This window comes from Pan paniscus, chromosome X (assembly GCF_029289425.2).
Source record: "Pan paniscus chromosome X, NHGRI_mPanPan1-v2.0_pri, whole genome shotgun sequence".
NCBI classification, from domain to species: Eukaryota; Metazoa; Chordata; class Mammalia; order Primates; family Hominidae; genus Pan; species Pan paniscus.
The window spans coordinates 152,911,401-152,937,137 of NC_073272.2; the positions used below are offsets into that span (position 1 = coordinate 152,911,401).

General features: G+C 47.2%; 1 protein-coding gene across 2 annotated transcripts in view; it reads left to right on the plus strand.

Moving 5' to 3' along the window:
* NSDHL (NAD(P) dependent steroid dehydrogenase-like) overlaps positions 1 to 22,143 on the plus strand; it is a 38,468-nt gene extending 16,325 nt beyond the window's left edge. For both annotated transcript variants that reach the window (XM_003804969.3, XM_003804968.3), the window contains 6 exons: positions 3,059 to 3,217; positions 11,552 to 11,698; positions 15,378 to 15,506; positions 18,597 to 18,739; positions 20,353 to 20,455; positions 21,564 to 22,143. In XM_003804969.3, coding sequence (XP_003805017.1) covers positions 3,059 to 3,217; positions 11,552 to 11,698; positions 15,378 to 15,506; positions 18,597 to 18,739; positions 20,353 to 20,455; positions 21,564 to 21,896 — 1,014 coding nt within the window. In that variant the 3' untranslated portion in view covers positions 21,897 to 22,143. The remainder of the gene's footprint in view (positions 1 to 3,058; positions 3,218 to 11,551; positions 11,699 to 15,377; positions 15,507 to 18,596; positions 18,740 to 20,352; positions 20,456 to 21,563) is intronic.
* Positions 22,144 to 25,737: the final 3,594 nt, after the last annotated feature.

Consider the following 25,737-nt stretch of genomic DNA (forward strand, 5'->3'; position numbering starts at 1 on the left):
GAGGCAGGAGAATCACTTGAACCCAGGAGGTGGAGGTTGCAGTGAGCTGAGATCACACCATTGCACTCCAGCCTGGGCGACAGAGCGAGACTCTGTCTCAAACAAACAAACAAAACAAAACAAACAACGTAATTACATCAAGACAAAATGTGTTTATATCAAATGTTAATAGGTTCAAGATCCCTAAGAGGTTATCATGGGCCGTGAAATCACCCTGTATTTGGTGTAGAACTCAGAGTCAAGCCTCCTCTGGGCCTCTGTGGTTGAAGCCACGTGCCATCTGCAGTTCCTCATTTATGTAAATTTGGGTTTTATGGCTACTTGGCAGCCAGCAAACAAATGTGGATTCCAATGGTTATAGCAAACTGCCATTTTCAGCTAGTTTCAAATTTTTGTGTCCTTCGAAATAACATTTTTTTCTCTCATTAGTGGACTGATTTTATAAGAAGTAAAAGTTCTAAATTTAGACTACTAAAATAAAAAGAACACATTTGTCTTAACTTACTATACGTTCTGCATAAGACCTCTCTGAGAAAAGGGTCCCACTGCTGACAACAAAGCAAAACAAGAAGGGTTGGAAAAACCCAACGCCCTAGACTATTCTGTTATCTCAAGATTCTATTGCAATTAGATTAGTTTGCCTAAATGGTTTTTTTTCTTTTTTTTTTTTTTTTGAGATGGAGTCTGGCTCTGTCGCCCAGGCTGGAGTGCAGTGGCGTGATTTCAGGTCACTGCAACCTCTGCCTCCCGGATTCAAGCAATTCTCCCTCCTCAGCCTCCTGAGTAGCTGGGACTACAGGCGCCTACCACCACACCTGGCTAATTTTTTGTATTTTTAGTAGAGGCGGGGTTTCACCATGTTGGCCAGGCTGGTCTCGAACCCCTGACCTCAGGTGATCTACCCACCTCGGCCTCCCAAAATGCTGGGATTACAGGCAGGAGCCACCGTGCCTGGCCCCTATTCTTAACACTGTCTCCAAGAGGTTGATCGTATAACTCACCTCAGTAACCCATTATGGAGTCTTGCTGTTTCCAGTCTTGAGTTTTATACTTAATTGTTAGTACATGTTCATTCTTGTCCACTGTGGCCGTGAGAAGTAAAAAGTGGTCATGAAAAGTTTCATGTGATCTCCTGTAATCACACAGCATTATAGGTATGATTATCACACATTTGACTTCCCTGGGGTAAAGGCCAGTTTGATTCCCATCACTACAAGGGTCTCCAGGGAACAGCCATTGGCCTACTCATCCCAAACATTATTGATAGAACATTTCAATATCATAAAATAATCCACGTCACATTGTCCAAGAGTAGCATACTGATTAGTCACAATGAAAATCGTGAAATGAAATCACACTGGACTAACAGCAAGGTTGTTTTTTGAAGAGATTAGCAACCTTTTGAAACACCTGTAACTAGAGATGCCAAATGAAATAAACAAGGCAGTCTGAAATCTTTCAGGATGCTTTAGAAACATATCTAGTTCTGACTGTCTTTGGGCTCAGCCAGACTTTTAGTAAACTGCAGAAACCCAGCTTGGGAAACAGGCAGCTCAGAGTTATTCTAAATAGCTACAGTTTGCCTGTACAGCTGACTTGGGAGGAGGGGAGAAGAAAGGGATTGCTAGAAAAGGGATTGATGCGAGTTTTGTGTTTAATTTGGCTATGACTTGAGGAAATATACATCTCAGTCCAGGTGCAAATCATGTAACCTGGTATGATTACATGTGTTTAGGAATAATCAGAATAAAGCCTAGAAAAGAACAGGTTGGGAAGTTAGTTTTGGGTGGTAGAAGAATGGTGAGGCTGATTTTGTTAGTAGATTGCACATGGACAGATGAAGGTAAAGTACAGTGCCAGCTCCAGGTGGGCCTGGTGGAATCCAGTATGAGTGCTGTTTCAGATGGGACACCCCAACTGGGAGGGAGGTGGATCTAGAGAGGATGTCTGGCCCTGGCATCCCTTGAGTCTCTTGCATAGCTCAATTGTGTTGATGTTTAAGGAATAAGTAGGGAGATTTGTTTGTTTTTTAAATCTAGAACATAATTTCTTTAAGATCTTTCATTTCCACAAACCCAAGTTGGATTTACTGTATATGAGCTAAGGAAATCGGAGGTTGTCATCTTAAGGAGGCCCAGATACAGTTTTAGAAAGACCCTAGGGAGGAGGGATATCACAGGTCCTCCTCACAGACACCCATAGCCAGCTTGTCTGGTGTGCAGCAGCCACAGTTTGGCATCAACATCCTGAAATGAGGGTATTTAAGTGCCTGCATGTGCTACTGTGTCCTTTCATTATGCCCAGTCACCAGAGTTGGAATTACCCAAGGAATCGTGTGTGTTGTGGAGGCTGAGACATAAACACCATGGCTCTCCCCATTTCTTCAACTTCCTTGCAGTTCGGAGGAGGGAAAGCAGAGCCCTGGGCTCATCCATCCTCACTGCAGCCCCACCAGGAGATCCCATCAAGGCGGTCTTAGATTTCTAGGCTGAGGCAAGAAGGGGTTGGGCGATGAGCCCAGAGCCACACAGCCCAGCCCTGTTGTGGCCAGAGAGGGAAAGGGACTGACTTTGTCCTGCAAGTATGGAGACTGCTTTCTTCTTTCTGTTGTTTTCAGTGCAAGCTATCAGCTACCAAATGGCTGCCGTTTTGTTTTGTTTTGTTTTGTCCTTAGAGAAGCGCCCAGGGATCAGCTGTCGGGAACAAGAAGGTATCACTGTTTTTTGGGGTGTTTTTTAGATTGTCCAGTTTTGGTCGTAGGTGGTTTGATTTCCTTTCACTGAATACAAAGCATGGATCTTGTCATCAAACCCAACCAAAGTCAATCTCAGTGTCATTCGCTATCTCTCTTCCCTCCTTACTGATCCCAGGAGAGAAGGTTAGGGTTGCACTAGTGATGGAACACCAGGATGATATAAAGCTTCCAACTTGGCTCAAGAAGAGTTCCAAACAAACAAGTATATCTGCCATTGCAGTGGCTCATGATATGTAAGTCTGGACTCTGTAGCTTCCAGTCCTCACTACCCTGGTCTTCCCCACCGTTCCTCTCTTTCCACAGGCCAAGAGATGCACAGTGATCGGGGGCTCTGGATTCCTGGGGCAGCACATGGTGGAGCAGTTGCTGGCAAGAGGATATGCCGTCAATGTATTTGATATCCAGCAAGGGTTTGATAATCCCCAGGTGCGGTTCTTTCTGGGTGACCTCTGCAGCCGACAGGTAATGGACCATGCAGCCTTGCTGATTTCCCACGAGCCCACGAAGGGAAACCACGATACTTCCCTTGCTCAGAAGCCAGCCAATTTGTTTGAAAAACAATTGTTTCATTGTGAAAATTTTCAAAGTTATAGGAAAGAACACCACATTTTTACTGCTTAGAATGAATAACCATCATCTCTGTCACAGATACTCAGCTGTGTCCTGGTAGCACAAAAGCAGCCATGGTCAGCACTTAAATGAACAAATGGCTGTGGCTGTATGCCAGTGAAACTTGACTTCAAAAGCCGTCCATGGGCTGTATTGTTCCAACTGCAAAACAAGTGTGTGCTGGGCCACAGGGTCTTGATTTTTTAATTGAGATATAATTCATGTACCACAAATTTCACATTTTTAAAGTGTGCAATTCAGTGATTTTCAGTACATCCACAAAGCTGTGCAACTGTCTCCCATGATCTAACTCCAGAATATTTGTATTACCCCAAAATGAAATCTTGTAGCCATTCCCTCTCTTCCCCTTCCAGCCCCTGGCAGCCACTCGTCTACTTCCCATCTATGGATTGGCCTCTTGTGGACATTTCATATAAATGGAATCATGTAATATTTGTGCCTCTGTGCCTGACTTTTTTCACTTAGCATGATGTTTTCAAGCTTCATCCATGTTGTACGGGTATGAATATCTTGAATTTTATTAGATGGTGCCAAATGGCTCAGCAAAGCTGCTATGTCAATTTTACCTCCATATCCACAGTGTGGCACAAGCCCCATTGCTTCACATCTTTGCCAACACTGGGCATAACTAGACTTTTTGGTGTTGCCATTCTGAGAAGTATGAAGTGGTGCTTCACTGATGTTCAGAGTCACATGTCCTCCCTGACCAAGTAACCAGCCACTCTGCCACTGGGTGATCGGCTTTCAGGCTTCCTCCTGTGTGAAATGTTTGTCTGTGTCCTTTGCCCCTTTGTCTTTGGGGTTACCTTTGCTTCCTTGTTGATCTAGTTGGGATGCCAATCCTGTGCCCGTTGTACTTATTATGGATGGCTTCCCTCAGCCTGTCACTGGGCCCTTATTCTTGGCTTTGGTGTCATTCGCTATATGGTTTGTTGATGAAATATTAAGGCCATTGCTTCCGCTGCAAAGTTACGGTTGTTTTCTCTCCCGTGCTGCTCACACCTCCAGGCCTGGAGATGGGGTAGACATCTTCCATGCTCATCATTGCTGCCTCCGAACCATTCTCCCTCATGGTGCTCTAAGCCTCTCCAGCTTTGAAGAGGATACCCTCAGACTGTACAAACCCCGACACCGTTCCCTCCTTGTGGTGGCCACCCACAGCCGCCTGCTCCCCTTCCCAGTGACTCCACATCATTTCTCAGTGATTTCAGCTCCTTTCTGGCATTATTATTGGTGAATTCAGTGTTCATGTAGATGACCCTACCAATGCCCTCGCCTCTCTCATCCTTGGCCTCCTCTCACCCAATGATGTTGCCCTCCACTCCCCTGTCATCACTAGTAAGCACGTCCTCTCCTTCTTCTCAGTTGCAGGCATTCTACTCTGAGCACTAGCTCCTCTCTGTCCAGCTCATGCCCTCTAGTGCCTCAGCTGTCCCGATTCCTTAACCCCACCCAGACATCCAGCCATGCCCACCATGGCTCAGCCTGTTCGTGCCTCACTGCCTTTAGTTCCCTGGTCCACTTGTTCGCTTGCATAGTCTTCACCCCGTTCCCCTTTCTCTTCTGGTTGTATGTATCCATAAAGTTTCTCCAGAGAAACACCAGCAGGGGGATGTGTGGAGAAGGGCAAGGAGAGAGATGGGTGGGTGAGAGGGAGAAAGAGAGGTTGAGATTTAATTCACAGAATTGGTTTACACGATTGTGGGGGCTGACTAGGCAAGTCTGAAATTTGTAGGGCAGACCAGAAACTCAGGCAGGAATTGATGCTGTGGTCCCACGTTAGAATTTCTTCTTACAGAAACCTCAGTTTCACTTTTAAGGTCTTTGAACTGAGTATATACTGCCTGTCCAGAGTAGCAAGGGTAATCTCCTTACTTAAAGTCAGCTGGTTGTAGATGTCAACCACAGCTACAAAATACCTCTACAGCAACACCTACACTCGTGTTTAATGGAGTCACCGGGGACTAGAGCCTGGCCCAGGTGGCAAATAAATGTGGCCACCACAGTGTACTTCACATTGTAACCCCCACCCTGGTTAAATCTTGCCTTGTGCATGGCCATGGCCCTCAAGCAGACCCTTGGTACCACCAAGCACCATCTCCACAAACCTGCCCACATCCATGTCTCTACTCAGCCTCCCCTGCTGTTCCCGAGGACACCTCATCCCCACCAAAGTGCCCATCCTGGTGCCAGCTGGAAGCCACCTCCTCTTCCCTACCCAGTCACTGCCACCAGGGACCTTGAGGCAACCATATCCAGTGGTTGAATCTCAGTCCTCCTCTGACTTGGCCCTGTAGCAGCATCTGATGCTTTCTTTGCTTGCCTTCTGAGACACCACCTCACTCATTTCTCCTCCTGCCTCACTGATTGTCTCCTGATCACTATCATTTCTAAACTTTGCAGACTCCAGGACTTACTCTCTTTTCTTCTCCAAGTTTAGACAGTGTCGCAGTGACTCCATCCCATCTCATGGATTAATTACTGTCTAGAAGCTGATGTGCTCCCTGCTTGTTATCTCCAACCCCTAGCTCTCTCAGGCATGTGTGTGTGTGTGTGCGTGCGTGTGTGTGTGTGTGCGTGTGTGTGTGTGTGTGAGCGTGTGTGTGTGTATGCCTGCTGGACATCCCTGTTTGGATACCTCATGGACGCTTCAAGCTTGCTACATCCAAAATTAAGCTCCTGCTTCCCTGACGCAAGCCCCTCCCCCACCACAGCAAACCTATTTCTTCTAAGTCTTCTCTATCTCCATAAATGGCCTACTCTGCTTTTCCAGTTCCATCAACCAAAAACCTTAGATTCATCCCTGCCCGATTCCTTTCTCTCTCATGCCCTTCATCCCATCCATCAGGAAATCTTGTTGACTCCACTCAGAATAGATCCCCAATCCAACAACTTCTCACCCCTTCCATTGCTGCCACCCTGGTCCAAGCCACCATCACTCTCTCACCTAGATGTTAGAGGGACTCTTAATGGATAAATCCGATCACACCGCCCTCTGTACAGAAGCCTCCAGTGGCGTCCAGTCCCATGTCAAGCAAACAGAGGCCTCTGTAATCACCCATGAGGCCCTGCACGGCACGTCCCCACTACCTGTCTGGCCCACTTCCTCCCACACCCGCCTCATGGCTCTGCCCCAGGCACACTGGCCACCAACCAAGTTTCTGCCTCAGGACCTTTGCACTTGGTGTCCTTTCTGTCAGGAATGCTCTTCCTGAACCACAGAACTTGCTCCCTAGCTTCCTGTAAATCTCCAGCCACCCTGTGCTAAGGAACAGGCCCCCGCTGGTCTCCCTTACTCTGCTCTAGTTTCTGCATAACACCTGCCAGTACGGACGTCCTCTAGATTTACTTGTTTGTTTGCTTATTTGTCCTGATTGAAACATGATTGACCATGAGCGGATACAGAGCAGAGGAAATCTCTGAAATTTGTCCTCTCTACCATAGAATGTAAACTCCACAAAAGCAGGAATTTTGTTTTTCGATCACTGCTTTGTCCCCTCAAAGGAGACGAGAATCCTTAGCAAGCTTTCACTTCTCTCCAAAAGGCTCCCCCGCTGCCATGCTGTTGTTGCTAGTATATTATTTCAGCTTTCCTTGAGTACAGATTTCAAGGGAACCCTCCAGCATGCCATGTTGTTCTCCAGCTACACTCAACTGCTCAGCCACAAGCATGGAGAAGGGGCGAGTTGCATTTAACCAGGGTTGGAGTTTACTAGACAAATTTAATAAAGGGAGAGGGGAACAAGGCAAAGGTGGTGCTGGTGGATCATGAAATCTAAGCTAAGTCCAAGGTCGATGTGATGTGGGTGAAAGACATGGCAGGAGAGGACCTTTTTTTTTTTATTTTATTTTATTTTATTTTTATTTTTATTTTTTTAGACATAGTCTTGCTCTGTTGCCCAGACTGTGGCACAATCTAAGCTCACTGCAGCCTCCGCCTCCCAGGTTCAAGCGATGCTCCTGCCTCAGCCTCCCTAATAGCTGGGATTATAGGTGCCCACCGCCACGCCCGGCTAATTTTTGTATTTTTAGTAGAGATAGGGTTTCACCATGTTGGCCAGGCTGGTCTTGAACTCCTTGTATCAGGTGATCCGCCCGCCTCGGCCTCCCAGAGTGCTGGGATTACAGGTGTGAGCCACTGCGCCCAGCTGAGAAGGACTTTTAAAATGTACTTTCAGCTGGGTGTGGTGGTATGCACTTGTAGTCCCCCAGCTATTTGGAAGGCCAAGGTGGGAGGATCACTTGAGGCCAGGAGTTCAAGACTAGCCTGGACTACATAACAAGACCCCCATTTCTTTTTTTTTTTTAATGTGTTTTTATAGTCAGTAGAGAGAGAGAGAGGAGAGAGACAGATATACATACATATAGATAAAGTTTATGTATATATAGTTATATAGTTTTATACACACAATATGTATTACATAACACTTTTTTTTTTTTTTTTTTTGAGACGGAGTCTTGCTCTGTTGCCCAGGCTGTAGTGCAGTGGCGTGATCTTGACTCACTGCAAACTCTGCCTCCTGGGTTCAAGCAATTCTCCTGCCTCAGCCTCCCGAGTAGCTGGGATTACAGGCGCCCACCACCACCCATGACTAATTTTTATATTCTTAGTAGAGACAGGGTTTCACCATGTTGGCCAGGCTAGTCTTGAACTCCTGACCTCAAGTAATCCACCCGTCTCGGCCTCCCAAAGTGCTTGGATTACAGGCATGAGCCACCGTTGCCACCGCGCCCGGCCCATAACACTTTTAAAGTCACCCCGGTCTTGTGCATCTTTTGTTGCTGACAGGAAGTCTACTCTCAAGCCGGTCGTTGTTCATTTGTAGGTTGTCTGGCTTTCCCTCTCATGTTTTAGGATTTTATTTTTTATCATTTATACTCTGTAGAGAATATATCTGGGCCTGAGTTTTAGTTTTGATTTTATATCTTAACACCTGGTAGGCCTGTGCAATCTGAAGATGAATGTCTTTCCTCATTTCTGGAAAATTCTTCAAAGATTAACTCTACCTCTTTTCTCTCTTTCTAGAAGCCGTGCTGGACATATGGTGGTCTTTCATTGTATCGTCTGTCTCTCATCCTCTCTTTCTTGCATTGTAGGAGATTTCCTCCTCCCCACCTCTGCTCATGGCCAATCGTGTTTCACCTATATTCCTCCTCAGATTATGTTGAAGTCAATCCTAGACATCATATCATTTTATCTGCAAATATTTCAGTATTTGTCTCTAAAAGATAAGGATTATTTTTAAAAACATTGACAGTAGTTCCTTAGTATCTAGCCAGCGTTCAGATATCCCTGAATGTCTTATAAATGTTTTTGTATTATTGTTTTTCCAAATAAGGAACCAAGCAAGATCAAGACTATGGATTTGGTTGAAATATTTAGCTCTCTTTTAATTTACGATTCCCTTCATCTTTTTAAACTTCAGTCTATTTATTGAATAACTGATGTTTAGTAGAAACCATGTTTATGGTGCTGTAGTATTTCCCACAGTCTGGGTTTTGCCGATTACATCCCCATTGCGTTTAACATGCCCTTCTGTCCTCCAATATTTTCTGTATACTGGTAGATCTGGGATGGCGCTGTCCATTAAGGCAGCCATTAGCCACGTGCAACTATTGGGCACTTAAAATGTGGCAAGTCAGAATTGAGAAGCACTGTAAGTGTGAAGTCCACACCAGATTTCAAAAACTACCTACAGAAAAAAGGAATGTAACTGTCTCATTAAAGTTAATTTCACCTTTTTCTTTTTACTTTTTCATGTCATTACTACAAACTTTAAAGTCACTGTGACTTTTATTATGTTTCTACTGGACTAAAGACTTGATCGGACTCTGGTTCAGTTTTTCCCTCTGGGGTATTATTACTTCTGATACTCCAATAGTAATAAGCATGCCTAGTGCTCAGATTTGGGTTTATATATACCATTTCCCATAAAAAGAACTAGGGCTTCTTGGGAAAATTGCTCATTCTAGGACCCTAGGGCAAGGGCAGTACAAAATGAGTCTGGGACATTTTCTTAGCACAAAATGAATGGGGACCTGCCAAGAAGATACAAGAGCCAACTTGAAGGGCTTCCCCTGGCCAAATGTGGGACATTTTGAGCATTTTGAGCCTCTCAAAACATAACAGTAGTGGATGACAATGCATTTTGATTTCAAAAAGAATCCGTGGGCTGGGTGCAGGGCTAGCGCCTGCAATGCCAGCACTTTGGGAGGCCAAGACGGGTGGATCACCTGAGGTCAGAAGTTCGAGACCAGCCTTGCCAACATAGTGAAACCCCATCTCTACTAAAATACAAAAAAATTAGCCGGGCATGGTGGCATACGCCTGTAATCCCAGCTACTCGGGAGAATCGCTTGAGCCCGGGAGGCAGAGGTTGCAGTGAGCTGAGATCATGCCACTGCACTCCAGCCTTGCCGACAGAGCGAGACAATGTCTCAAAAAAATAAAATAAAAAAGAATCCATGGGTCCGTAGAAATACTGAAAATAACAATTGGGGTCAGGGAGAAGGGGAAGCTCTACAGAGGAATGCCAACTAATAAATGTAAAGGCCATGAATTAAAAGGCTAGACTTAGAATGTCACCATTTTATACCCAGTACATTGATTATTGTTCCAGGCAAGGACTATCAATAAATGCTGAGGTTAATTGGTAGAATTAACATGCTACAGATTACTTATCAATTGCAAAGGAAAAGGTACCTTTTTGATGGCCGGAATCTGGCAGCCATCATCATCACCACGTGCTCCAACTTAATATCACCAAAAGTGGGACAGACTTGCACCTACTGAGGTAATTCCCTGAGAAGGACGCACCACCACTGATGTGGTATTCTTGCCAAAACCATTAAGCCTGAATCTAATCTTGAGGAAACAGACTAATCCAAACTGAAGGACAGTCTATAAAATAACCCAAACCCTTGAAAAATGGCAGCATTAAAATAAGACAGAAAAGACGGGAATTTGTTTCAGATTAAAAGAGATGGAAGAGACCTGAGGACTAAATACTACATGTCATGCGCAATTGGATCCTGGACCCCAAAACAAAAGGCTATAAAAGACATTATTGGGACAATTGGGGGAATTTGAATATAGACTAATTATTGGATAAGAACATCATATCTGTTAAGTTTCTTGAGTGTGATCATTGTTTTATGGTTATTTAGGAGAATGCTTTTGTTCTTAGGAGATACCTGGTGAAGCGTTTAGAGGCAGCATGATGTCTGCAACTTACTTGACTGGTTTCAAAAAAAAAATCATGTGATTGTATGTAGAGAGAGGAAATTGTGGCAAAATATTAATTGGCACATAATTGTCATAATTGTCTTTTGGTGACAAACATGAATCATACTTAGATCATATTACTTAATTAAGGTTTGACAAAATGGTGACATGCTATTAGTCTTCATTTAGTAGCTCCAGTCTTTATACCTTAATGCAGAATAAATATTTGATTCTTTCCCTTTATTTACCTGAATTTTTATTCTTGCTTGTGGTCAAGCTGTCCCTTCTTTGCCCAGTGGGAACCTCTTCAGGTTGGCACTTGAGTGCTTTTAACGTGACCCCGGTAGTCTTAGCTAGCTAGCATCCTCACTCTCTGGTACAAGGTGTGCCTGGTTCCTCTTGTGTGTTTCCTGTCCCAGATCTGCAGTCAGCCATTTCTCTCAGGAGCTCTTGTTCCTTTTAGCAGTAAATCAAACAGACCTGTTTTAAAAATCCCTTTCAGGTTGCCGTATTGTGTCAAGTTTCACGGGAAGGAATATGCCTGTGTATTGGCTATTTACTGTCTTTAATGGTGTGGAACTTTTTCATGTGATTCATAATTTCTATCTGAGTTCACTTTCCTGGGGAGTTTTACCTCCTAGGTGCCTGCTCTGAACCACCCAAAAGGATGTTGCCTCTGTGTGGATCCCACAGGCTTCTCATGCCCCAAACCCCTTTTGACTGGGGACTAGTTAGTGGGGAGAAGGTGATTAAAGGGACAACTTGGTTTCCATCCCATGTACTTCGGTATCATTGATTCTTTTATGAAAATGTATTTCCATATTGATTATAGAATTATAAGACAAGGAACCTACAAGCCACAGGTTGGAGGGTGAAAACATGAGAATGCCATTGACCTGTCAAAGCAGGAATGATTATTTTGTCTTTCTTTGCTTTTCCAGGATCTGTACCCAGCTCTGAAAGGTGTAAACACAGTTTTCCACTGTGCATCACCCCCACCATCCAGTAACAACAAGGAGCTCTTTTATAGAGTGAATTACATTGGCACCAAGAATGTCATTGAAACTTGCAAAGAGGCTGGGGTTCAGGTAAGGGGAAGGCTGGAGTGAGTGCTGTCAGGAGCACGTGATGGCCCTTTCTAAGGGTGCAAGGCCGTAGTTCTTGCAGTCTCCCTGGGCCTAGGCGGGGTTGCTTCTTAAAGTGTTGGGAAGATCTTAGAAATGAAGCCCTTGGAGTCACTGGAGATGGTGAAGGTCTGCTTGCCAAGGCTGATTTGAGATGTAATATTCTAACTGCACACAAATAGAACATCTGAGGACCTCAAGCCTATTAGCCTTCAGTTAAAGAGCTGCAGAACTAGACATTGCTTATATTTTTATTGTGATAAAATATATATCACATACAATTTACCATCCTAACCATTTTTAAGTGCGGAGTTCAGTGGCATTAAGTACACTCACAATGTTGTATAGCCATTACCACCATCCATCTCTAAACCTTTTTCTTCTTCCCTAATAAAAACTCTATACCCATTAAACAGCAACTCCTCAATCGCCCTTCCCTACCCAGCCCCTGGCAACTACCCTTCTACTTTCTGTCTCTATGGGTTTGACAACTATAGGGACCTCACAGAAGTGGACTCATGTAGTATTTCTCCTTTTGTGTCTGGCTTTTCACCGAGCATGATGTCCTCAGGGGTCATCCATGTTGTAGCATGTGTTGGAATGTCCTTCCTTTTTCAGGCAGAACAATATTTCACTGTATGGATGGGCCACATTTTGTTTATTCATTCAGCCATGGATGGACATCTGTGTTGTCTTCACCTTTTGGCAATTGTAAACAATAGTGTTATGAACACAAGTGTACAAATATCTGTTCAAGTCCCTGTTTTCAATTCTTTCAGGCATATACCCAGAAGTAGGGTTGCTAGATCATATACTAGTTCTACGTTTAACCTTTTGAGGAGCCACCACATTGTTTTCCAGACCTTGCTTATATTTTAAAAGAAAAGCAAACTGTGTTTACCCTTAGCCAATAGAAACGTGTTATAACTCAGGCCTGAGGGGATACGAATTTTCTGCCCATCATAGCTTGCTGCATTGTTACCAATCCTCCTGGTTCTTAGAATTGTCTTTATAGGACTCCAGCCACTGGCTAAAACAGCTCCCTGTCAGCTCAGTATCCTGACCCTCACAGGGATGCATGCCACAGGTACTGCATAAATTAAGAGAAAAACTTGAAGCAAGCCAGGGGGTTCCTCTCCCAACAACCTGTCCTGGCACTGTTGGCTGGTCCGCAGCATCCTCAGCCGGCCCAGCAGGGTTGGAGCTCTTCTGGGCTTGGGCCCTGGAAAAGATCACTTATAACTGACCCCTAGCAGTTGACAAGATGCTTTGCCCTGCTGCAGTTTTCACCTAATTAGCTCCTCGTTGGGTGACCAGGGGCTAAACGATGTCTCTTTGCTAGTAAATGGGAGAGGTGGGGTCAAAGCAGATTCTCCAAGTCCCAGACTCTGCACTCAGCCATGCTGATGTAACTGGAGCCCTGGGAAGGGCCCTGCTGCTCTTTGTTAAATGGAAGGTTGGGGGCATACAAAAAAGATTTGCGCCCCAGGTGTGGCGGCTCACACATGTAATCCCAGCGCTTTGGGAGGCCAAGGCGGGAAGATCCCTTGAGCCAAGGAGTTCAAGACCAGCCTGAGCAACATAGCAATACCCCACCTCTACACGAATTTTTAAAAGCCAGGTGTGGTGGTATGCACCTGTAGCCTCAACTGTTTCGGGACGCTGAGGCAGGAGGATCGCTTGAGCCTAGGATTTTCAGGCTGCAGTGAGCTATGATCCCAACACTACACCCCAGCCTAGGCAACAGAGCAAGACCTTGTCTCTTAAAAAAAAAATTAAAAAAACAACAAGATTTGAGAATAAAACAGCACCTCTCCACTCACCACAGCATTTAAGAAACAACATTACTGGCATGTGTAATGTGTGCCCATCCTCGATGCCACTGCTCTCTTCTTGTAGCCATGGATAGCAATTCTGAATTTGGGTTTATTTCCATTTGCTCCATGTGTAACCAATATAAAGTATTGGATTGCATGTTATAAGATTTTATACAATGATATCTTATTGAACAGATCCTCCTGCAACTTGCTTTTTTCCCCAATGTTACGTTTTTCTTTATTCATCTTGGCATATGTAACTCTGGTTTATTTACTGAAGGGGCAGAGTGGCTTAGTGGGTAAGAGTGCAGAAAGTGATTGCTGTGTTGTATTGAAGGAACATTTTCCAACACTGAGATCAAAAGATTATTTAATGTACTTTTTTTCCTCAAAGGTTTTAAGTGTTGCTTTCCACATTTCAGTCTTTAATCCACCAGGAATTTATGTTTGCATATGGTGTGAGATAGAGATCTAACTTTCTTCCATGTGTATAACCAGTTCAGTGCCATTTATTGCATAATCCATCCTTTCTGCATCGCTGCACACCATCTGCAGCATGTCTTAGGTGTTTGTGTCTTACATGGGCCTGTTCCCAGGCTCTCCCCTCTGCCCCATTGACCTCCCTGTCTGCCCATGCAGAGAAGCTCTGCCTTTTTAGGATAAGTCTCAGTGTACCGTAGATAAATCACACCCCCAACCAATTTCTTCAAACTTCACTTGGCTATTCTGAGCCGTTTGTTCTTCTACATATGTTTGGCTTAACCAGTTCCTTGCTAAAGCCAGCTGAGATTGCTGTTGTAATTGTGTTGAACTTGTAGGTAATTTTGGAGAGAATTGACATCTTTCCCATATTGAGTGTTCCTGTCCATAAATATGGGATATGTTTCTGTTTATCTCGCTCTTTAATGTCATCAATAGAGTTTTATACTTTACTTCGTAAAGATTTTGCATATCTCGTTAAATTTATTTGTATGTACTTCGTTTTTTGTTATTTAATAACTTTCTATTACATTTTCAGTTATTGCTAATATATGACTAGTTAATTTTTGTATATTGATTTTTAATTCAGCAACTTTGCCAAATGCTAATATTTTCTACATATTTGCCTGTGTTTTCTGTGTAGATTTTTCTCTTATCTGTAAGTGATGGAAGTTCAGTTTCTTTTCAAACCATTATAAATTCGTGTTTATCTTACCCTACCACTCTAGCTAGAGCTTCTCATACAATGTTGAATAAGAATGGGAACGATATGATTCACGCTAATGGTGTTCAGTGTTGGATGAGCTTCTCTTAACCAGCAGGCTGGACACTGGGGACCCTCATAAGAGAACATCTTCCTTTAGAATAGCATTTCTTAAGAGGTCGTGTGGTGTGTGTATTCCTATGAGTGTTCACGTGGCCAGGTCACTATCAGAATAGCCAGTGATCTTTTTCAGACATCTTCCTAGAAGTTTGCGGGCTGCCCTTCACTTACAACAGAGAATCACTGTCATAGTGAGATACCATGAATGAAAGTCTATTCTATCTCTCAGGTGTGATGGGATAGAAAAAATGTGTTATCCCTTGTTTTGAAACCAAGATCTCTTGATTCTTGGTTAGAATGTAATACATAGTGTGTCTGGAATCCACATAGCTGCAAAAGATGGTGATCTTTGGATTATTTTAAGAAGGCATGAAAAGCAAAGGCATTGCAGTAAATAATTTCTTCAGTGCCTCGAATGCGAGGGCAGCAAAGGGATGCCCCTCATTCTCTTTCATACAGGATCATGCACTGTTTGAATTGTGATAATTTGTGACTTTTATTTTTTCTGACCTTCCTCTGTCAGAAACTCATTTTAACCAGCAGTGCCAGTGTCATCTTTGAGGGCGTCGATATCAAGAATGGAACTGAAGACCTTCCCTATGCCATGAAACCCATTGACTACTACACAGAGACTAAGATCTTACAGGAGAGGGTATGTACCTTGGAACTGGTTGAGTGAGCAGACTGAAGGGTTTAGAATCCTAAGAAAAATGTTTATGAACTTATGAAGTTTGTATTCTGAGGCCTACGTACCTGATTTGAGATGTAAAATTTGTGGGTGAAATTAAATTTAAAAATACTGTGAGAGGCCGGGCACGGTGGCTCACGCTTATAATCCCAGCACTTTGGGAGGCCGAGGTGGGTGGATCACCTGAGGTCAGGAGTTCGAGACCAGCCTGGCCAACATGGCGAAACCCCATCTCTACTAAAAATACAAAAATTAGCTCAGCATGGTGGCAGGCGCCTGTAATCCTAGCCACTTGGGAGGCTGAGGTATGAGAATTGCTTGAACCTGGGAGGCGGAGGTTGCAGTGAGCCGAGATTGTGCCATTGCACTCCAGCCTGGGGGATAGAGAGAGAGACACTGTCTTCCAAAAAAAAAAAAGTTACTATGAGAACAGCTTTATGTGGCCAGACACTGTTCTGAGTGTTTTCCAGGAGTATTTTCCTTGTTTAAAGGTCACAATTATCGCATCATCACCAGATTATAGATGAAGACCGTGGTGCACAGATGCACAGAGAGGCTCAGAACCTTTCTAAAACTGTGCAGCTAGGAGGTGGCTGACCCCAGGCAGTCTGTCTACAGAGCTTACAGCCCACCCTCAATGCCATGGGAGCTTCCTCGCCTGCTATGGGAATTTACAGCAGTTGCAAGCGTGCAGACAGGAATCAGGCTGGAGGCACCTTCCTAGTGGCACTCTCACCCCCTCCCTTACTTAGAAAAACAAACAATGGAAGGATCTTGCTTTATTTTAAGGAAAAAGTACTTTTCCACTTGGCAAAACAGCTTCATCAAAGGGCACCTGATTTTAGTATGGTTGGATTCAGCCACGGTCGCTACCAAGCCTTCAGGCTGCTGGGGCTGTGGGGCCCCTGACAACTGCTAGCTGCAGATGGGGATTGTCACCCTGAGGCCATCCTAAGCTGCGGGCCAGGAGTGCTCCTGAGCCTGGGATAGCTCGTCTTAGCTGGGTAGCTGTGAGTATACCCCTCCCAGGTGTGTGCAGTGTATCACACCCACTGAGGTTTTCTCGCAAAGCCGGTACATGCTGAACTGGAGCTGAACACTGACCTGGCTACCTGAGAGCCAGCTGCCTCCTGGCTGTTTGCCGTATTTTTTTTTTTTCTTTTTTGAGATGGATTCTCACTCTGTTGCCCAGGCTGGAGTGCAGTGGCACGATCTCGGCTCACTGCAACCTCCACCTCCCAGGTTCAAGCGATTCTCCTGCCTCAGCCTCCTGAGTAGCTGGGATTACAGGCGCGTGCCACCATGCCCGGCTAATTTTTGTATTTTTAGTAGAGACGGGGTTTCACCGTGTTGGTCGGATGGTCTCGAACTCCTGACCTCATGATCTGCCCGCCTTGGCCTCTCAAAGTGCTGGGATTACAGGCGTGAGCCACCATGCCCAGCCTGTCTGCTGTTGCTTCAGCTCAGAAAGTCCTGGCAGAACTGGTCCACAGGGAGACACAAGGGTCACCCAGACCAGGGGTGGAGGCTTGAACTTTGGCAAGCCACAGTCCTGGCTCCAGACTATGCTGTCTCACTCCTTGGAGCACTCATGTGCTCGAACTTGGCCCAAGGAGTACTAAAGCCTCCCTGCGCCTTGCAGGCAGTTCAGTCACCATGGAGACCCTGTGTATTCTCAACCCAATATGCCCGATACTGATTGCCACCAGAGCTGAGCCCATCTAGGCTCAGGAGCTTCAAATGATGGCCTTGGCCCAGACCATCAGTGTCTCGCTTATATCAACTTTTGGGTTCTCAACTGGAAATAAGCAAAGCCTGCAGATGACTCCAGCAGTAACTCACCAGAAGCCTCCTTTCAGCCGAGGTTGACATCCACTGTTGGCTTTATAACCTTCCTACTGATCATAAACCAAATATGATGGGGAGCTAGGACTCCTTCACCTCTCTTCCCTTTAGTAGTAGAGATGAGCCTTGGTGGAAGCCATTTGAGGGTTTATTTATTCATTTCCTCCATCGCTGTGGGGACCAGAGGCCTGGCGGGAAGAGGAGGGCCAGCTCTGGGAATCTGTTGAGAGGCAGCTTTTCCATTGTTGAGTTGCTTAAGATCACTGGGGCCAAAACATAGACCAGCACTTTGCTACCATAGAGTAGAAGAAACCCGAGGTGACATGACAGCAGGAACCGTACTTACCAAGCATACAGACACGCACTGAAGCAACTCACATGGGCCATCTCATGTAATTCGCATGCAGCCCCGTCAGGGTAGGTACCTTTAGGATCACCACTTTTACCCACGATAAAACAAATCCTTTGGAAAGTTTTGTTACTTTTGAGGCGAAACCCATTTCACTGTGCTTTAGACTCTTGAGTTCAAGTTTGTCCATGAAGTCACACAGAAGTCACCCTTTCCTTGCAGTGGCAACAGGAGCACTGGCTCTGGACCAGGCACTGCTCTGAGGACTTTACATGTCTCGGCCTCCTTTGCCCCCCAGCTGCTGGCCTGTTTCTCCCCAGGCATAGTCTTCAGACCCTTCACCTTCTCTGACCCTCTTCTGGGCCCACTTGGGTTTCTCAGAGCCCTCCCCTCGGAGGTGATACTCAGAATTGCCTGGAACAGACCCGGCCTGGTGGAAACGTGGGCGGCACATGCAGTTCAAGTCACTGGAGGCTCACGGCTAACTTGTTTGCCAGAACCTTTGGACGTTTTCCACAAACTGCTGCCGAGGCTTGTCTTCTGGCAGTGTTGGTGGATTTTAGCCTTTGAACCCAAACCGGGGCCTTCTGATTTGATCTTAGCAGTTTTTGCCCAGCTGTCTGTCCTGCATTTTCAGATTTTGGTGTGAGGGTGGGTGGGGTAGAGAGGTAGCCCAGAATTATACCAGCCACTGATGTAGGTTGTCAGCTCAAGGCAGACCACTGCTCAGTGGCCACATGCCAGCAGAGTGTGTCATCTGTCTGTCCCCCACGAGTGGTGCTTCTCACCCAGTGAGGCATTCTCTTGGCTTGGGCCTAGGAATTTGCAATGGACGTGCCCCTTCTCCCACTCTCCTCCAGGCAGTTCTGGGTGCCAACAATCCTGAGAAGAATTTCTTAACCACAGCCATCCGCCCTCATGGCATTTTCGGCCCAAGGGACCCGCAGTTGGTACCCATCCTCATCGAGGCAGCCAGGAACGGCAAGATGAAGTTCGTGATTGGGTGAGTCAGCCCACAGCGGCTCTTCCCTAGTCCTTCCTGGTCCATGCTCGCATTCAGAGAGCACTTGGCAGGAGCCACATGGCATTGTAGCTCTTTTCTTATGTGACTGTCTTGGTCCATGCAGGCTGCTGTAACAAAATACCTAAGACTGGGTAACAAACAACAGACAGGTTGGAGGCTGGGAAGTCCAGATCAAGGCGTTCCCAGACTGGGTGTCCATTGAGGCCCTGTTCCTCATGAGTGGCACCTTTTCACCATGTCCTCACATGGTGGAAGGGGCAAACAGGCTCCCTTGGGCCTCTTTTATGAGGACACTAATCCCATTCCCGAGGGCAGAGCCCCCATGACCTAATCACCCCCTAAAGGTCCCTCTTCACAGTACCATTGCACTGGAGGTTAAGTTTCAACATATGAATGTTGCGGGGATGCAAAGATTCAGGCGATAGCAGTGACCTTGTCCACTGTCCTCTGTATTCATTTCTTGTAGTTGCCATAACAACCTGCCACAAAGTAAGTGCTTAAAACAACAAATGGATTGTGTCACATTTTGGGAGGCCAGAAGTCCTCAGTTAAGATGTTGGCAGGGCTAGTGTCTTCTGGAGGTTCACAGGGAGCGTCTGTTCCAGGCCTCTGCCCTAGCTTCTGCTGGCTTCCAGCCATCCTTAGCATTCTGTGCTAGGAGAGGCATCACTCCTGCCTCTGCCTCCCTTTCACATGGCTGTGTTCCTTGCTTTCTGTGTCCAAATTTCCCTCTTATAAGGACATCATTCCCTGGATTTAAAGCCCACCCTACCCCAGTATGAGCTCAGCTTAACTAATTGCATCTGCCGAGCCCCTATTTCCAAATAAGGTCACATTCACAAGGTCCGAGTGGACAGAAGCTTTGGGAGGATACTGTTCAATCCAGTGTACCCTCTCAGGTAGGCTGGGAAGGTATTTGTGACCCTGTTTGGAAATTGAAGAAACCGTGACTCAGAGGGAAAGCAATGGGCCCCGGGTCAAAGGCCAGGGCTTGACTCTCCTTGCATCTGGGAAGGCAGGTGGGGGCATTACTTTTCTCCTCGGGGAAAGTGCAGGTGGAGGGGCCTCCACAGGGGACAACAGTGTGGCTCTCTCCCAAATAGGCCTTCTCTTCCTTCATTTCCTCCTTTTCTCCTCTCTCTCTTTCTTCCTTTTTCCCTCTGCCTTGCCTTCCTGTTTCTCACTCAGCCTCACTGCTACCCTGACTTGTCACCTTGAAGGATTACAAGGAGACTGACTGGTCAATAAATGGGAGACCAGAGCAAGGCGTTGGCCCCGTGTCTCCTGGGAAGGGGCTGAAAAGCTGCTACCCAAATCGGGACAGGAGAGACAGCACCAGTGTTGGCCATGCTGGAATGGGTGGGCAGGTCCCCCAGCTTTCAGATTCCACTAACCCTGAAGACCCAGGAGTCCCGGCCCAGTGTACATCTTTAACCAGTACAGGCATCCATGACTGCCTGGGCTGGCCTTGCCAAGTGAGGTGGCAGCCATTCTGTAGGTCACAGTCTCTCAAATGCCAAGACTTGGGAGTGGCCCTGGCCTTCGTGCAGGGGCTCCCAGCACATATTCCATCATCCCTTGTGCACCTGCAGAAATGGGAAGAACTTGGTGGACTTCACCTTTGTGGAGAACGTGGTCCATGGACACATCCTGGCGGCAGAGCAGCTCTCCCGAGACTCGACACTGGGTGGGAAGGTAAGGCCTGCTGCACCGGTCCCTGCACAGGTGCCTTTCTGCGGGTTTCTTCTCCTTGCCATTGGATTTGCTGGCAAGTTGCTCCTGTGATCCTGTATCATGGGGGATCTGCCTTAGGACCCCCTGTGCCAAGATCAAGCCCCTCTGATAGAGCATGTGGTGTCACTGCAGCGTCACATCACTTGGGCAGCCAAATTTGGAGAGCTGATGAGCTGGGATTGAACAGACATTCAGGTCACGGTCATCTATGGTCCCCTGACCTGGCTGCCCACCTGTTGGCATGGCTCCTTGTGGCAGGAGCCCACGTAGATTGGGCAGGGTGCTTGCTCCTCACCCTTTCTCCCACTCATTCCTCAGGTCTCTCCCTCCCTTGCTGTTTGGTCCTCTTTTATTCTCCTGAACCTCTGCCGTTTTCCCACTGATAACCTTCAAATAAGTTGGGAATAGGGTGGGTGTGGCATTTTTTTTTTTTTTTTTTTTTTGAGACAGTCTCACTCTGTCACCCTGGCTGGAGTGCAGTGGCGCGATCTCGGTTCACTGCAACCTCCGTCTCACTGGTTTAAGCGATTCTCATGCCTGAGCCTCCCGAGTAGCTGGGACTACAGGCACATGCCACCACGCTCAGCTAATTTTTTGTACTTTTAGTAGAGACGGGGTTTCACCATGTTGGCCAGGCTGGTCTCCTGACCTCAGGTGATCTGCCCGCCTCTGCGTCCCAAAGTGCTGGGGTGACAGGCGTGAGCCACCGCGCCTGGCCCGGGTGTGGCTTTTGATTTAAAACAAGCAGAACACCGTCAAGAAATGTAATATGAGGAATTCATTGCATCCAAAGATATGTAGATGAGTTTTATGATGATTAACAGTTATCAAATTAACAAATGTGCCTTTCCAAGTGCAATCTATGCTTCATTTAAAATCCTGGCCCATAGATGAAACTTTCATCGTCTGCCCTTTCTACGCCTTAGCAGTTGTGCAATTGAGGGCAGGCCATGTGGAAAGCTGCAGCAGTTAGGCAGTGAGAATGCGATCTGCACGGGCTTAATAGATGCTTCAACTTTGGGCAGGTGGGGGTGGTGTTTCTAACTTCTTGTTCCTGTTCTCCCGCCAGGCATTTCACATCACCAATGATGAGCCCATCCCTTTCTGGACATTCCTGTCTCGCATCCTGACAGGCCTCAATTATGAGGCCCCCAAGTACCACATCCCCTACTGGGTGGCCTACTACCTGGCCCTCCTGCTATCCCTGCTGGTGATGGTGGTCAGTCCTGTCATCCAGCTGCAGCCCACCTTCACACCCATGCGGGTCGCACTGGCTGGCACATTCCACTACTACAGCTGCGAGAGAGCCAAAAAGGCCATGGGCTACCAGCCACTAGTGACCATGGATGATGCTATGGAGAGGACCGTGCAGAGCTTTCGCCACCTGCGGAGGGTCAAGTGAGGGACACTGGAGGCTGGGCTCTCTCGACACGTTGCTCAGCCAGTCACTCCTTCCCCTGTGGATTGATGAAATAACATCCTTTGAATGAGTTTGCTCTGAGCCTGTGACTCCTTCTGCTAGGCAGAGAGCGCACCCTACTCTTTCCGTGACGATGAGGGCGGCAAAAACAGACATTTCTTCCTTCATGGAATTGGATTTGGATTTCTTGAAGCAGGCAGCTTCATATTATACCGATTTGTTCTCTGTCTTTTTGTGTCTCTCTGTTTACCCCCTCCCTTGCCCCCTCTTCTGGGTTATACATTTCATTCCAGTGTCCTTATACATAATCAAGGAAGCTGTAGGAAGCTACAACCCATTTGTTAGTTCTGATGGAGAACCATTTCCATGCAGACCAATACTAGAGTGAAGCCTCTAGACTTTGTTCAAGATACTCTATCTTCAAAATATCCCAGAAGAAAAACAGAAGCTGTTAACACACAGGTGAGACTTTACATACACATTTCATACTGACAGTGAGCTTAGAGCAAAAGCTGAAAGCTGAAATGACTGTAATTCCTCCCCAGTCTCTGTTGCTTGTTAACTCCTTACATGCTTCCACATTCTCTTTCAGGTACGTTGCTGTGCCTGCCTGCATTGTTTTTTGTTCTTGTCGTTGTAGAGACAGAGTCTGAGTGTGTCTGTTGCCCAGCTGAGAGTGCACTGGCTAATCACAGGCCCAATCATAGAGCACTGCAGCCTTGAACTCTTGGGCTCAAGCAGTCCTCCCATCTCAGCCTCCTGAGAGCAAACGTGCGCCGCCACAGCAGGCTTGCACTGTTTTCACAAAACATTTCTCTTATCAACAGAGTTCTGTTGTTTTGAGAGGCAAGGCAGTGATCCAGCCCAGTGGCACCCTGTTTCATCTGTTCAGCTCCTCTCCTAATGTGGGACACTGGGCTGGGCGACAGTAAGCCAGGGAGCAGGAGGGGCTCCTTCCCTGCAGCTCACCCTCAGAACCCTTCAGGCCAGTTTCCAGAGGGCATAGCGTAGAGGATAATTCCTCGGAATGAGGAGAGACTGTGCTGCCCTCTGCTGATGGGGCAGGGGGATATAAACATAAATAAGACAGCCTTTGCCCCTAAGGCACTTAGAATCATGGACTTAAGATATGTTCGCAAGCCCCTGTAATGCCAGGCAGGACATGATACACACACTTAAGACGCAGTGGTAAATGTTCAGCTTCTGTCGAGGAGGTGATGCCTTGAGTCGGACCTTGAAGAATGGATAAGCAGTGAGACTTCACTGTCGAAGTTGGCATTTCAGGCTAAAGATGTCAGAGGGTCACAGTCAATGGCATGTCATAGTTTAATTAGCAGCACGTTGTGTTTCTTAGGGGTCCATGAGATAACGGTGTCTTAGATTCAGTGAAGGACAGACGTGCCAGCCTGGTTTGGTGTGGGGAAGCCAGCCAGACTGATGGTGCAAAGCTGAAGGGGATGTACTTTTATCTCCCAGGCAGTGGTGGCCAAGAATCAAGGAAACCATCGTGGCTCTTACATGGAGCCTTCAGACAAGAAGCAACAAAGGCCCACGCGATGATGGAGTTGGGCGGGGGCGGTAGGGTTGGGGGTAGAAATGAAGCCTTACAAGAAATGGCCTGGAAGGGGTCCGCGCTCAGCACCTGATTTCCTGTGGGGAGTGAGAGGGAGGGAGGAGGCCACTCAGGCTGGAATGAAGCCGCAGAGCAGCTCTAAGCTGGTGGGAGGATGGTGTCGGGCCCGGAGTGGGTGAGGCCAGCAGACCTTGCTGATGAGCACCAAGGACCAAACTGCCCTCAGCTTCGACCTAACCACTCGCTCAGAAAAATACTAGCTGCCATCTAGACCAAAGATGTCCCTCATGGAACCTCTTCTCTGCCCTCTCTTCACTCATTAGACCACAGATAATCGTTGGGCCCTGCCCTGCACTTCAGTGGTGAATAAAACACGCAGCCCACAGACCAATATATTATTCAAAACTGCTGAGGTTTCCAAAAAAGAAAAGTGCAGGGTGCTATGAGAGGGACATAGGGCTGCAAGCAAGCCTGGCCCAGGTGGCGATCACGGCAGAACAGTTGCAGAAACAGTGCCTGCTCAGATCCGAAAGGTGAGGCTGTGCACAGAGACCCTGAGCCCCCCGCTGGCCAAGCTGACGACCTCCCGGCCGCTCCTTGTATTTCCCTGCATTCCTGACCCAGACCTATCTCGACCCACCCATTTGGAGAAAGTCTAACCACCAGGAAACCATAACCTCAGTACCCGCTGAGAGCTTGTTAGAAACCATCAGGCCCCACCCCGGAGCTACTGAACCGAGACCCTGGGCTTGGGCCAGCACTCTCTTCACAAGCCCTGTGGATGGTTTCTGACCAGTGAAGAAGCCTTCCTGCAGATCACTGAGTCCAGCTAGAACCTCCCCTTGGCTGCTGCAAGACTGAACTTGCCCTACTCACAGGCCCAGGGCCTGGGGGCCACCCCCACCCATTTCTTTCCTGACAGCTGATGGCTTTGCAGCACATCGCCCTAAGATGGCATCCTGGAGTGCGGACCCAGGCCTATGTCTGTCCCTCGTGTCACATCCCATCTGGAGAATCGGGGCCAAGGGAAGGCAGTTCTCTCCCAGATTGGGGACAGCTAGAAGCCCTATTGCCAAGTGCTGCGTGTCCTTTGGGATGATCGCATTCAATCCCTCTTCCTTCCCTTCCCTATCGACACTGACCTAGTTCAGCACCTGACCCCATCTGCACCTAGGTCAGGTGTCCTGGGACAGCCGACCTGATCTGTCTGCTTACTTTCGCCCCTCCTCCCATCCAGCTGCTATGTGTACACCTAGGGTATCCAGTCTCTCTGCTAAAAACACTAAAGCAGGGTCCGATTTTTCCCAGCCCACATTTCCAGCTCCTTCCACTGGTCTTCACACCTGCTGTGTTGTAGCCAAATGGAAACACGGTTTCCTGTTCACGCCCTGTCATGCATCCCCTGCTCAGGCTGTCATGACTGCATGCGATGTCCTCTCCCCGCTGTGTCCCAGCTCCAGAATGGCCCGTTCCCTTCCCCTAAAAAGCCATGCCTAATCCTCCCAGTTGGAAACCACCTCTTTTCTCTGGATTCCCAGCCTGGGGCCCCTGACCTGTACCTCATTTTGTGTTTCCTATTTGTGCTTTTTCCTGCCCCCACCAGGCCAGGAGTTCTTAAGGACAGAGGCAATCAGTGTCCCCACAGCATAGTGGGTGCTCAGGAAACCTCCCTGTCTTGGAATCCTGGAGTCACAGTAGCAACAAAAGAAAATGGTCCCAGGAATGGGGAAAGGCACAGCCCATGAGACTGGGTTGAAGCAGAGAGAGGTTCCCAACCTGCCATTCAGATGGGGCTTGAGGAGTCTGTGAACTCCCTAAATTCGATGCAGCCTTTGGGGGGGTGTGTGTGTGTGTGTTTGTGGGTGTGTGTGGGTGTGTGTGTGGGTGTGTTTGTGGGTGTGTGTGGGTGTGTGTGTGTGTGTTTGTGGGTGTGTGGGTGTGTGTGTTTGTGCGTGTGTGTGGGGGTGTGTGTGTGTGTTTGTGGGTGTGTGGGTGTGTGTGTGGGTGGGTGCGTGTGTTTGTGGGTGTGTGTGGGTGTGTTTGTGGGTGTGTGGGTGTGTGTGGGTGTGTGTGTGGGTGTGTTTGTGGGTGTGTGTGTTGGTGTGTGTGGGTGTTTGTGGGTGGGTGTGGGTGTGTGTGTGTTGGCATGAAAGGGCACATGGCTTTCACCAGCTTCTCAAAGAGGACTGTGGCCTAATAAAAACTAGTGAGTGGAGGGGGCCAGCAGCTGTCAGGCGAGGGGCCAGGAGA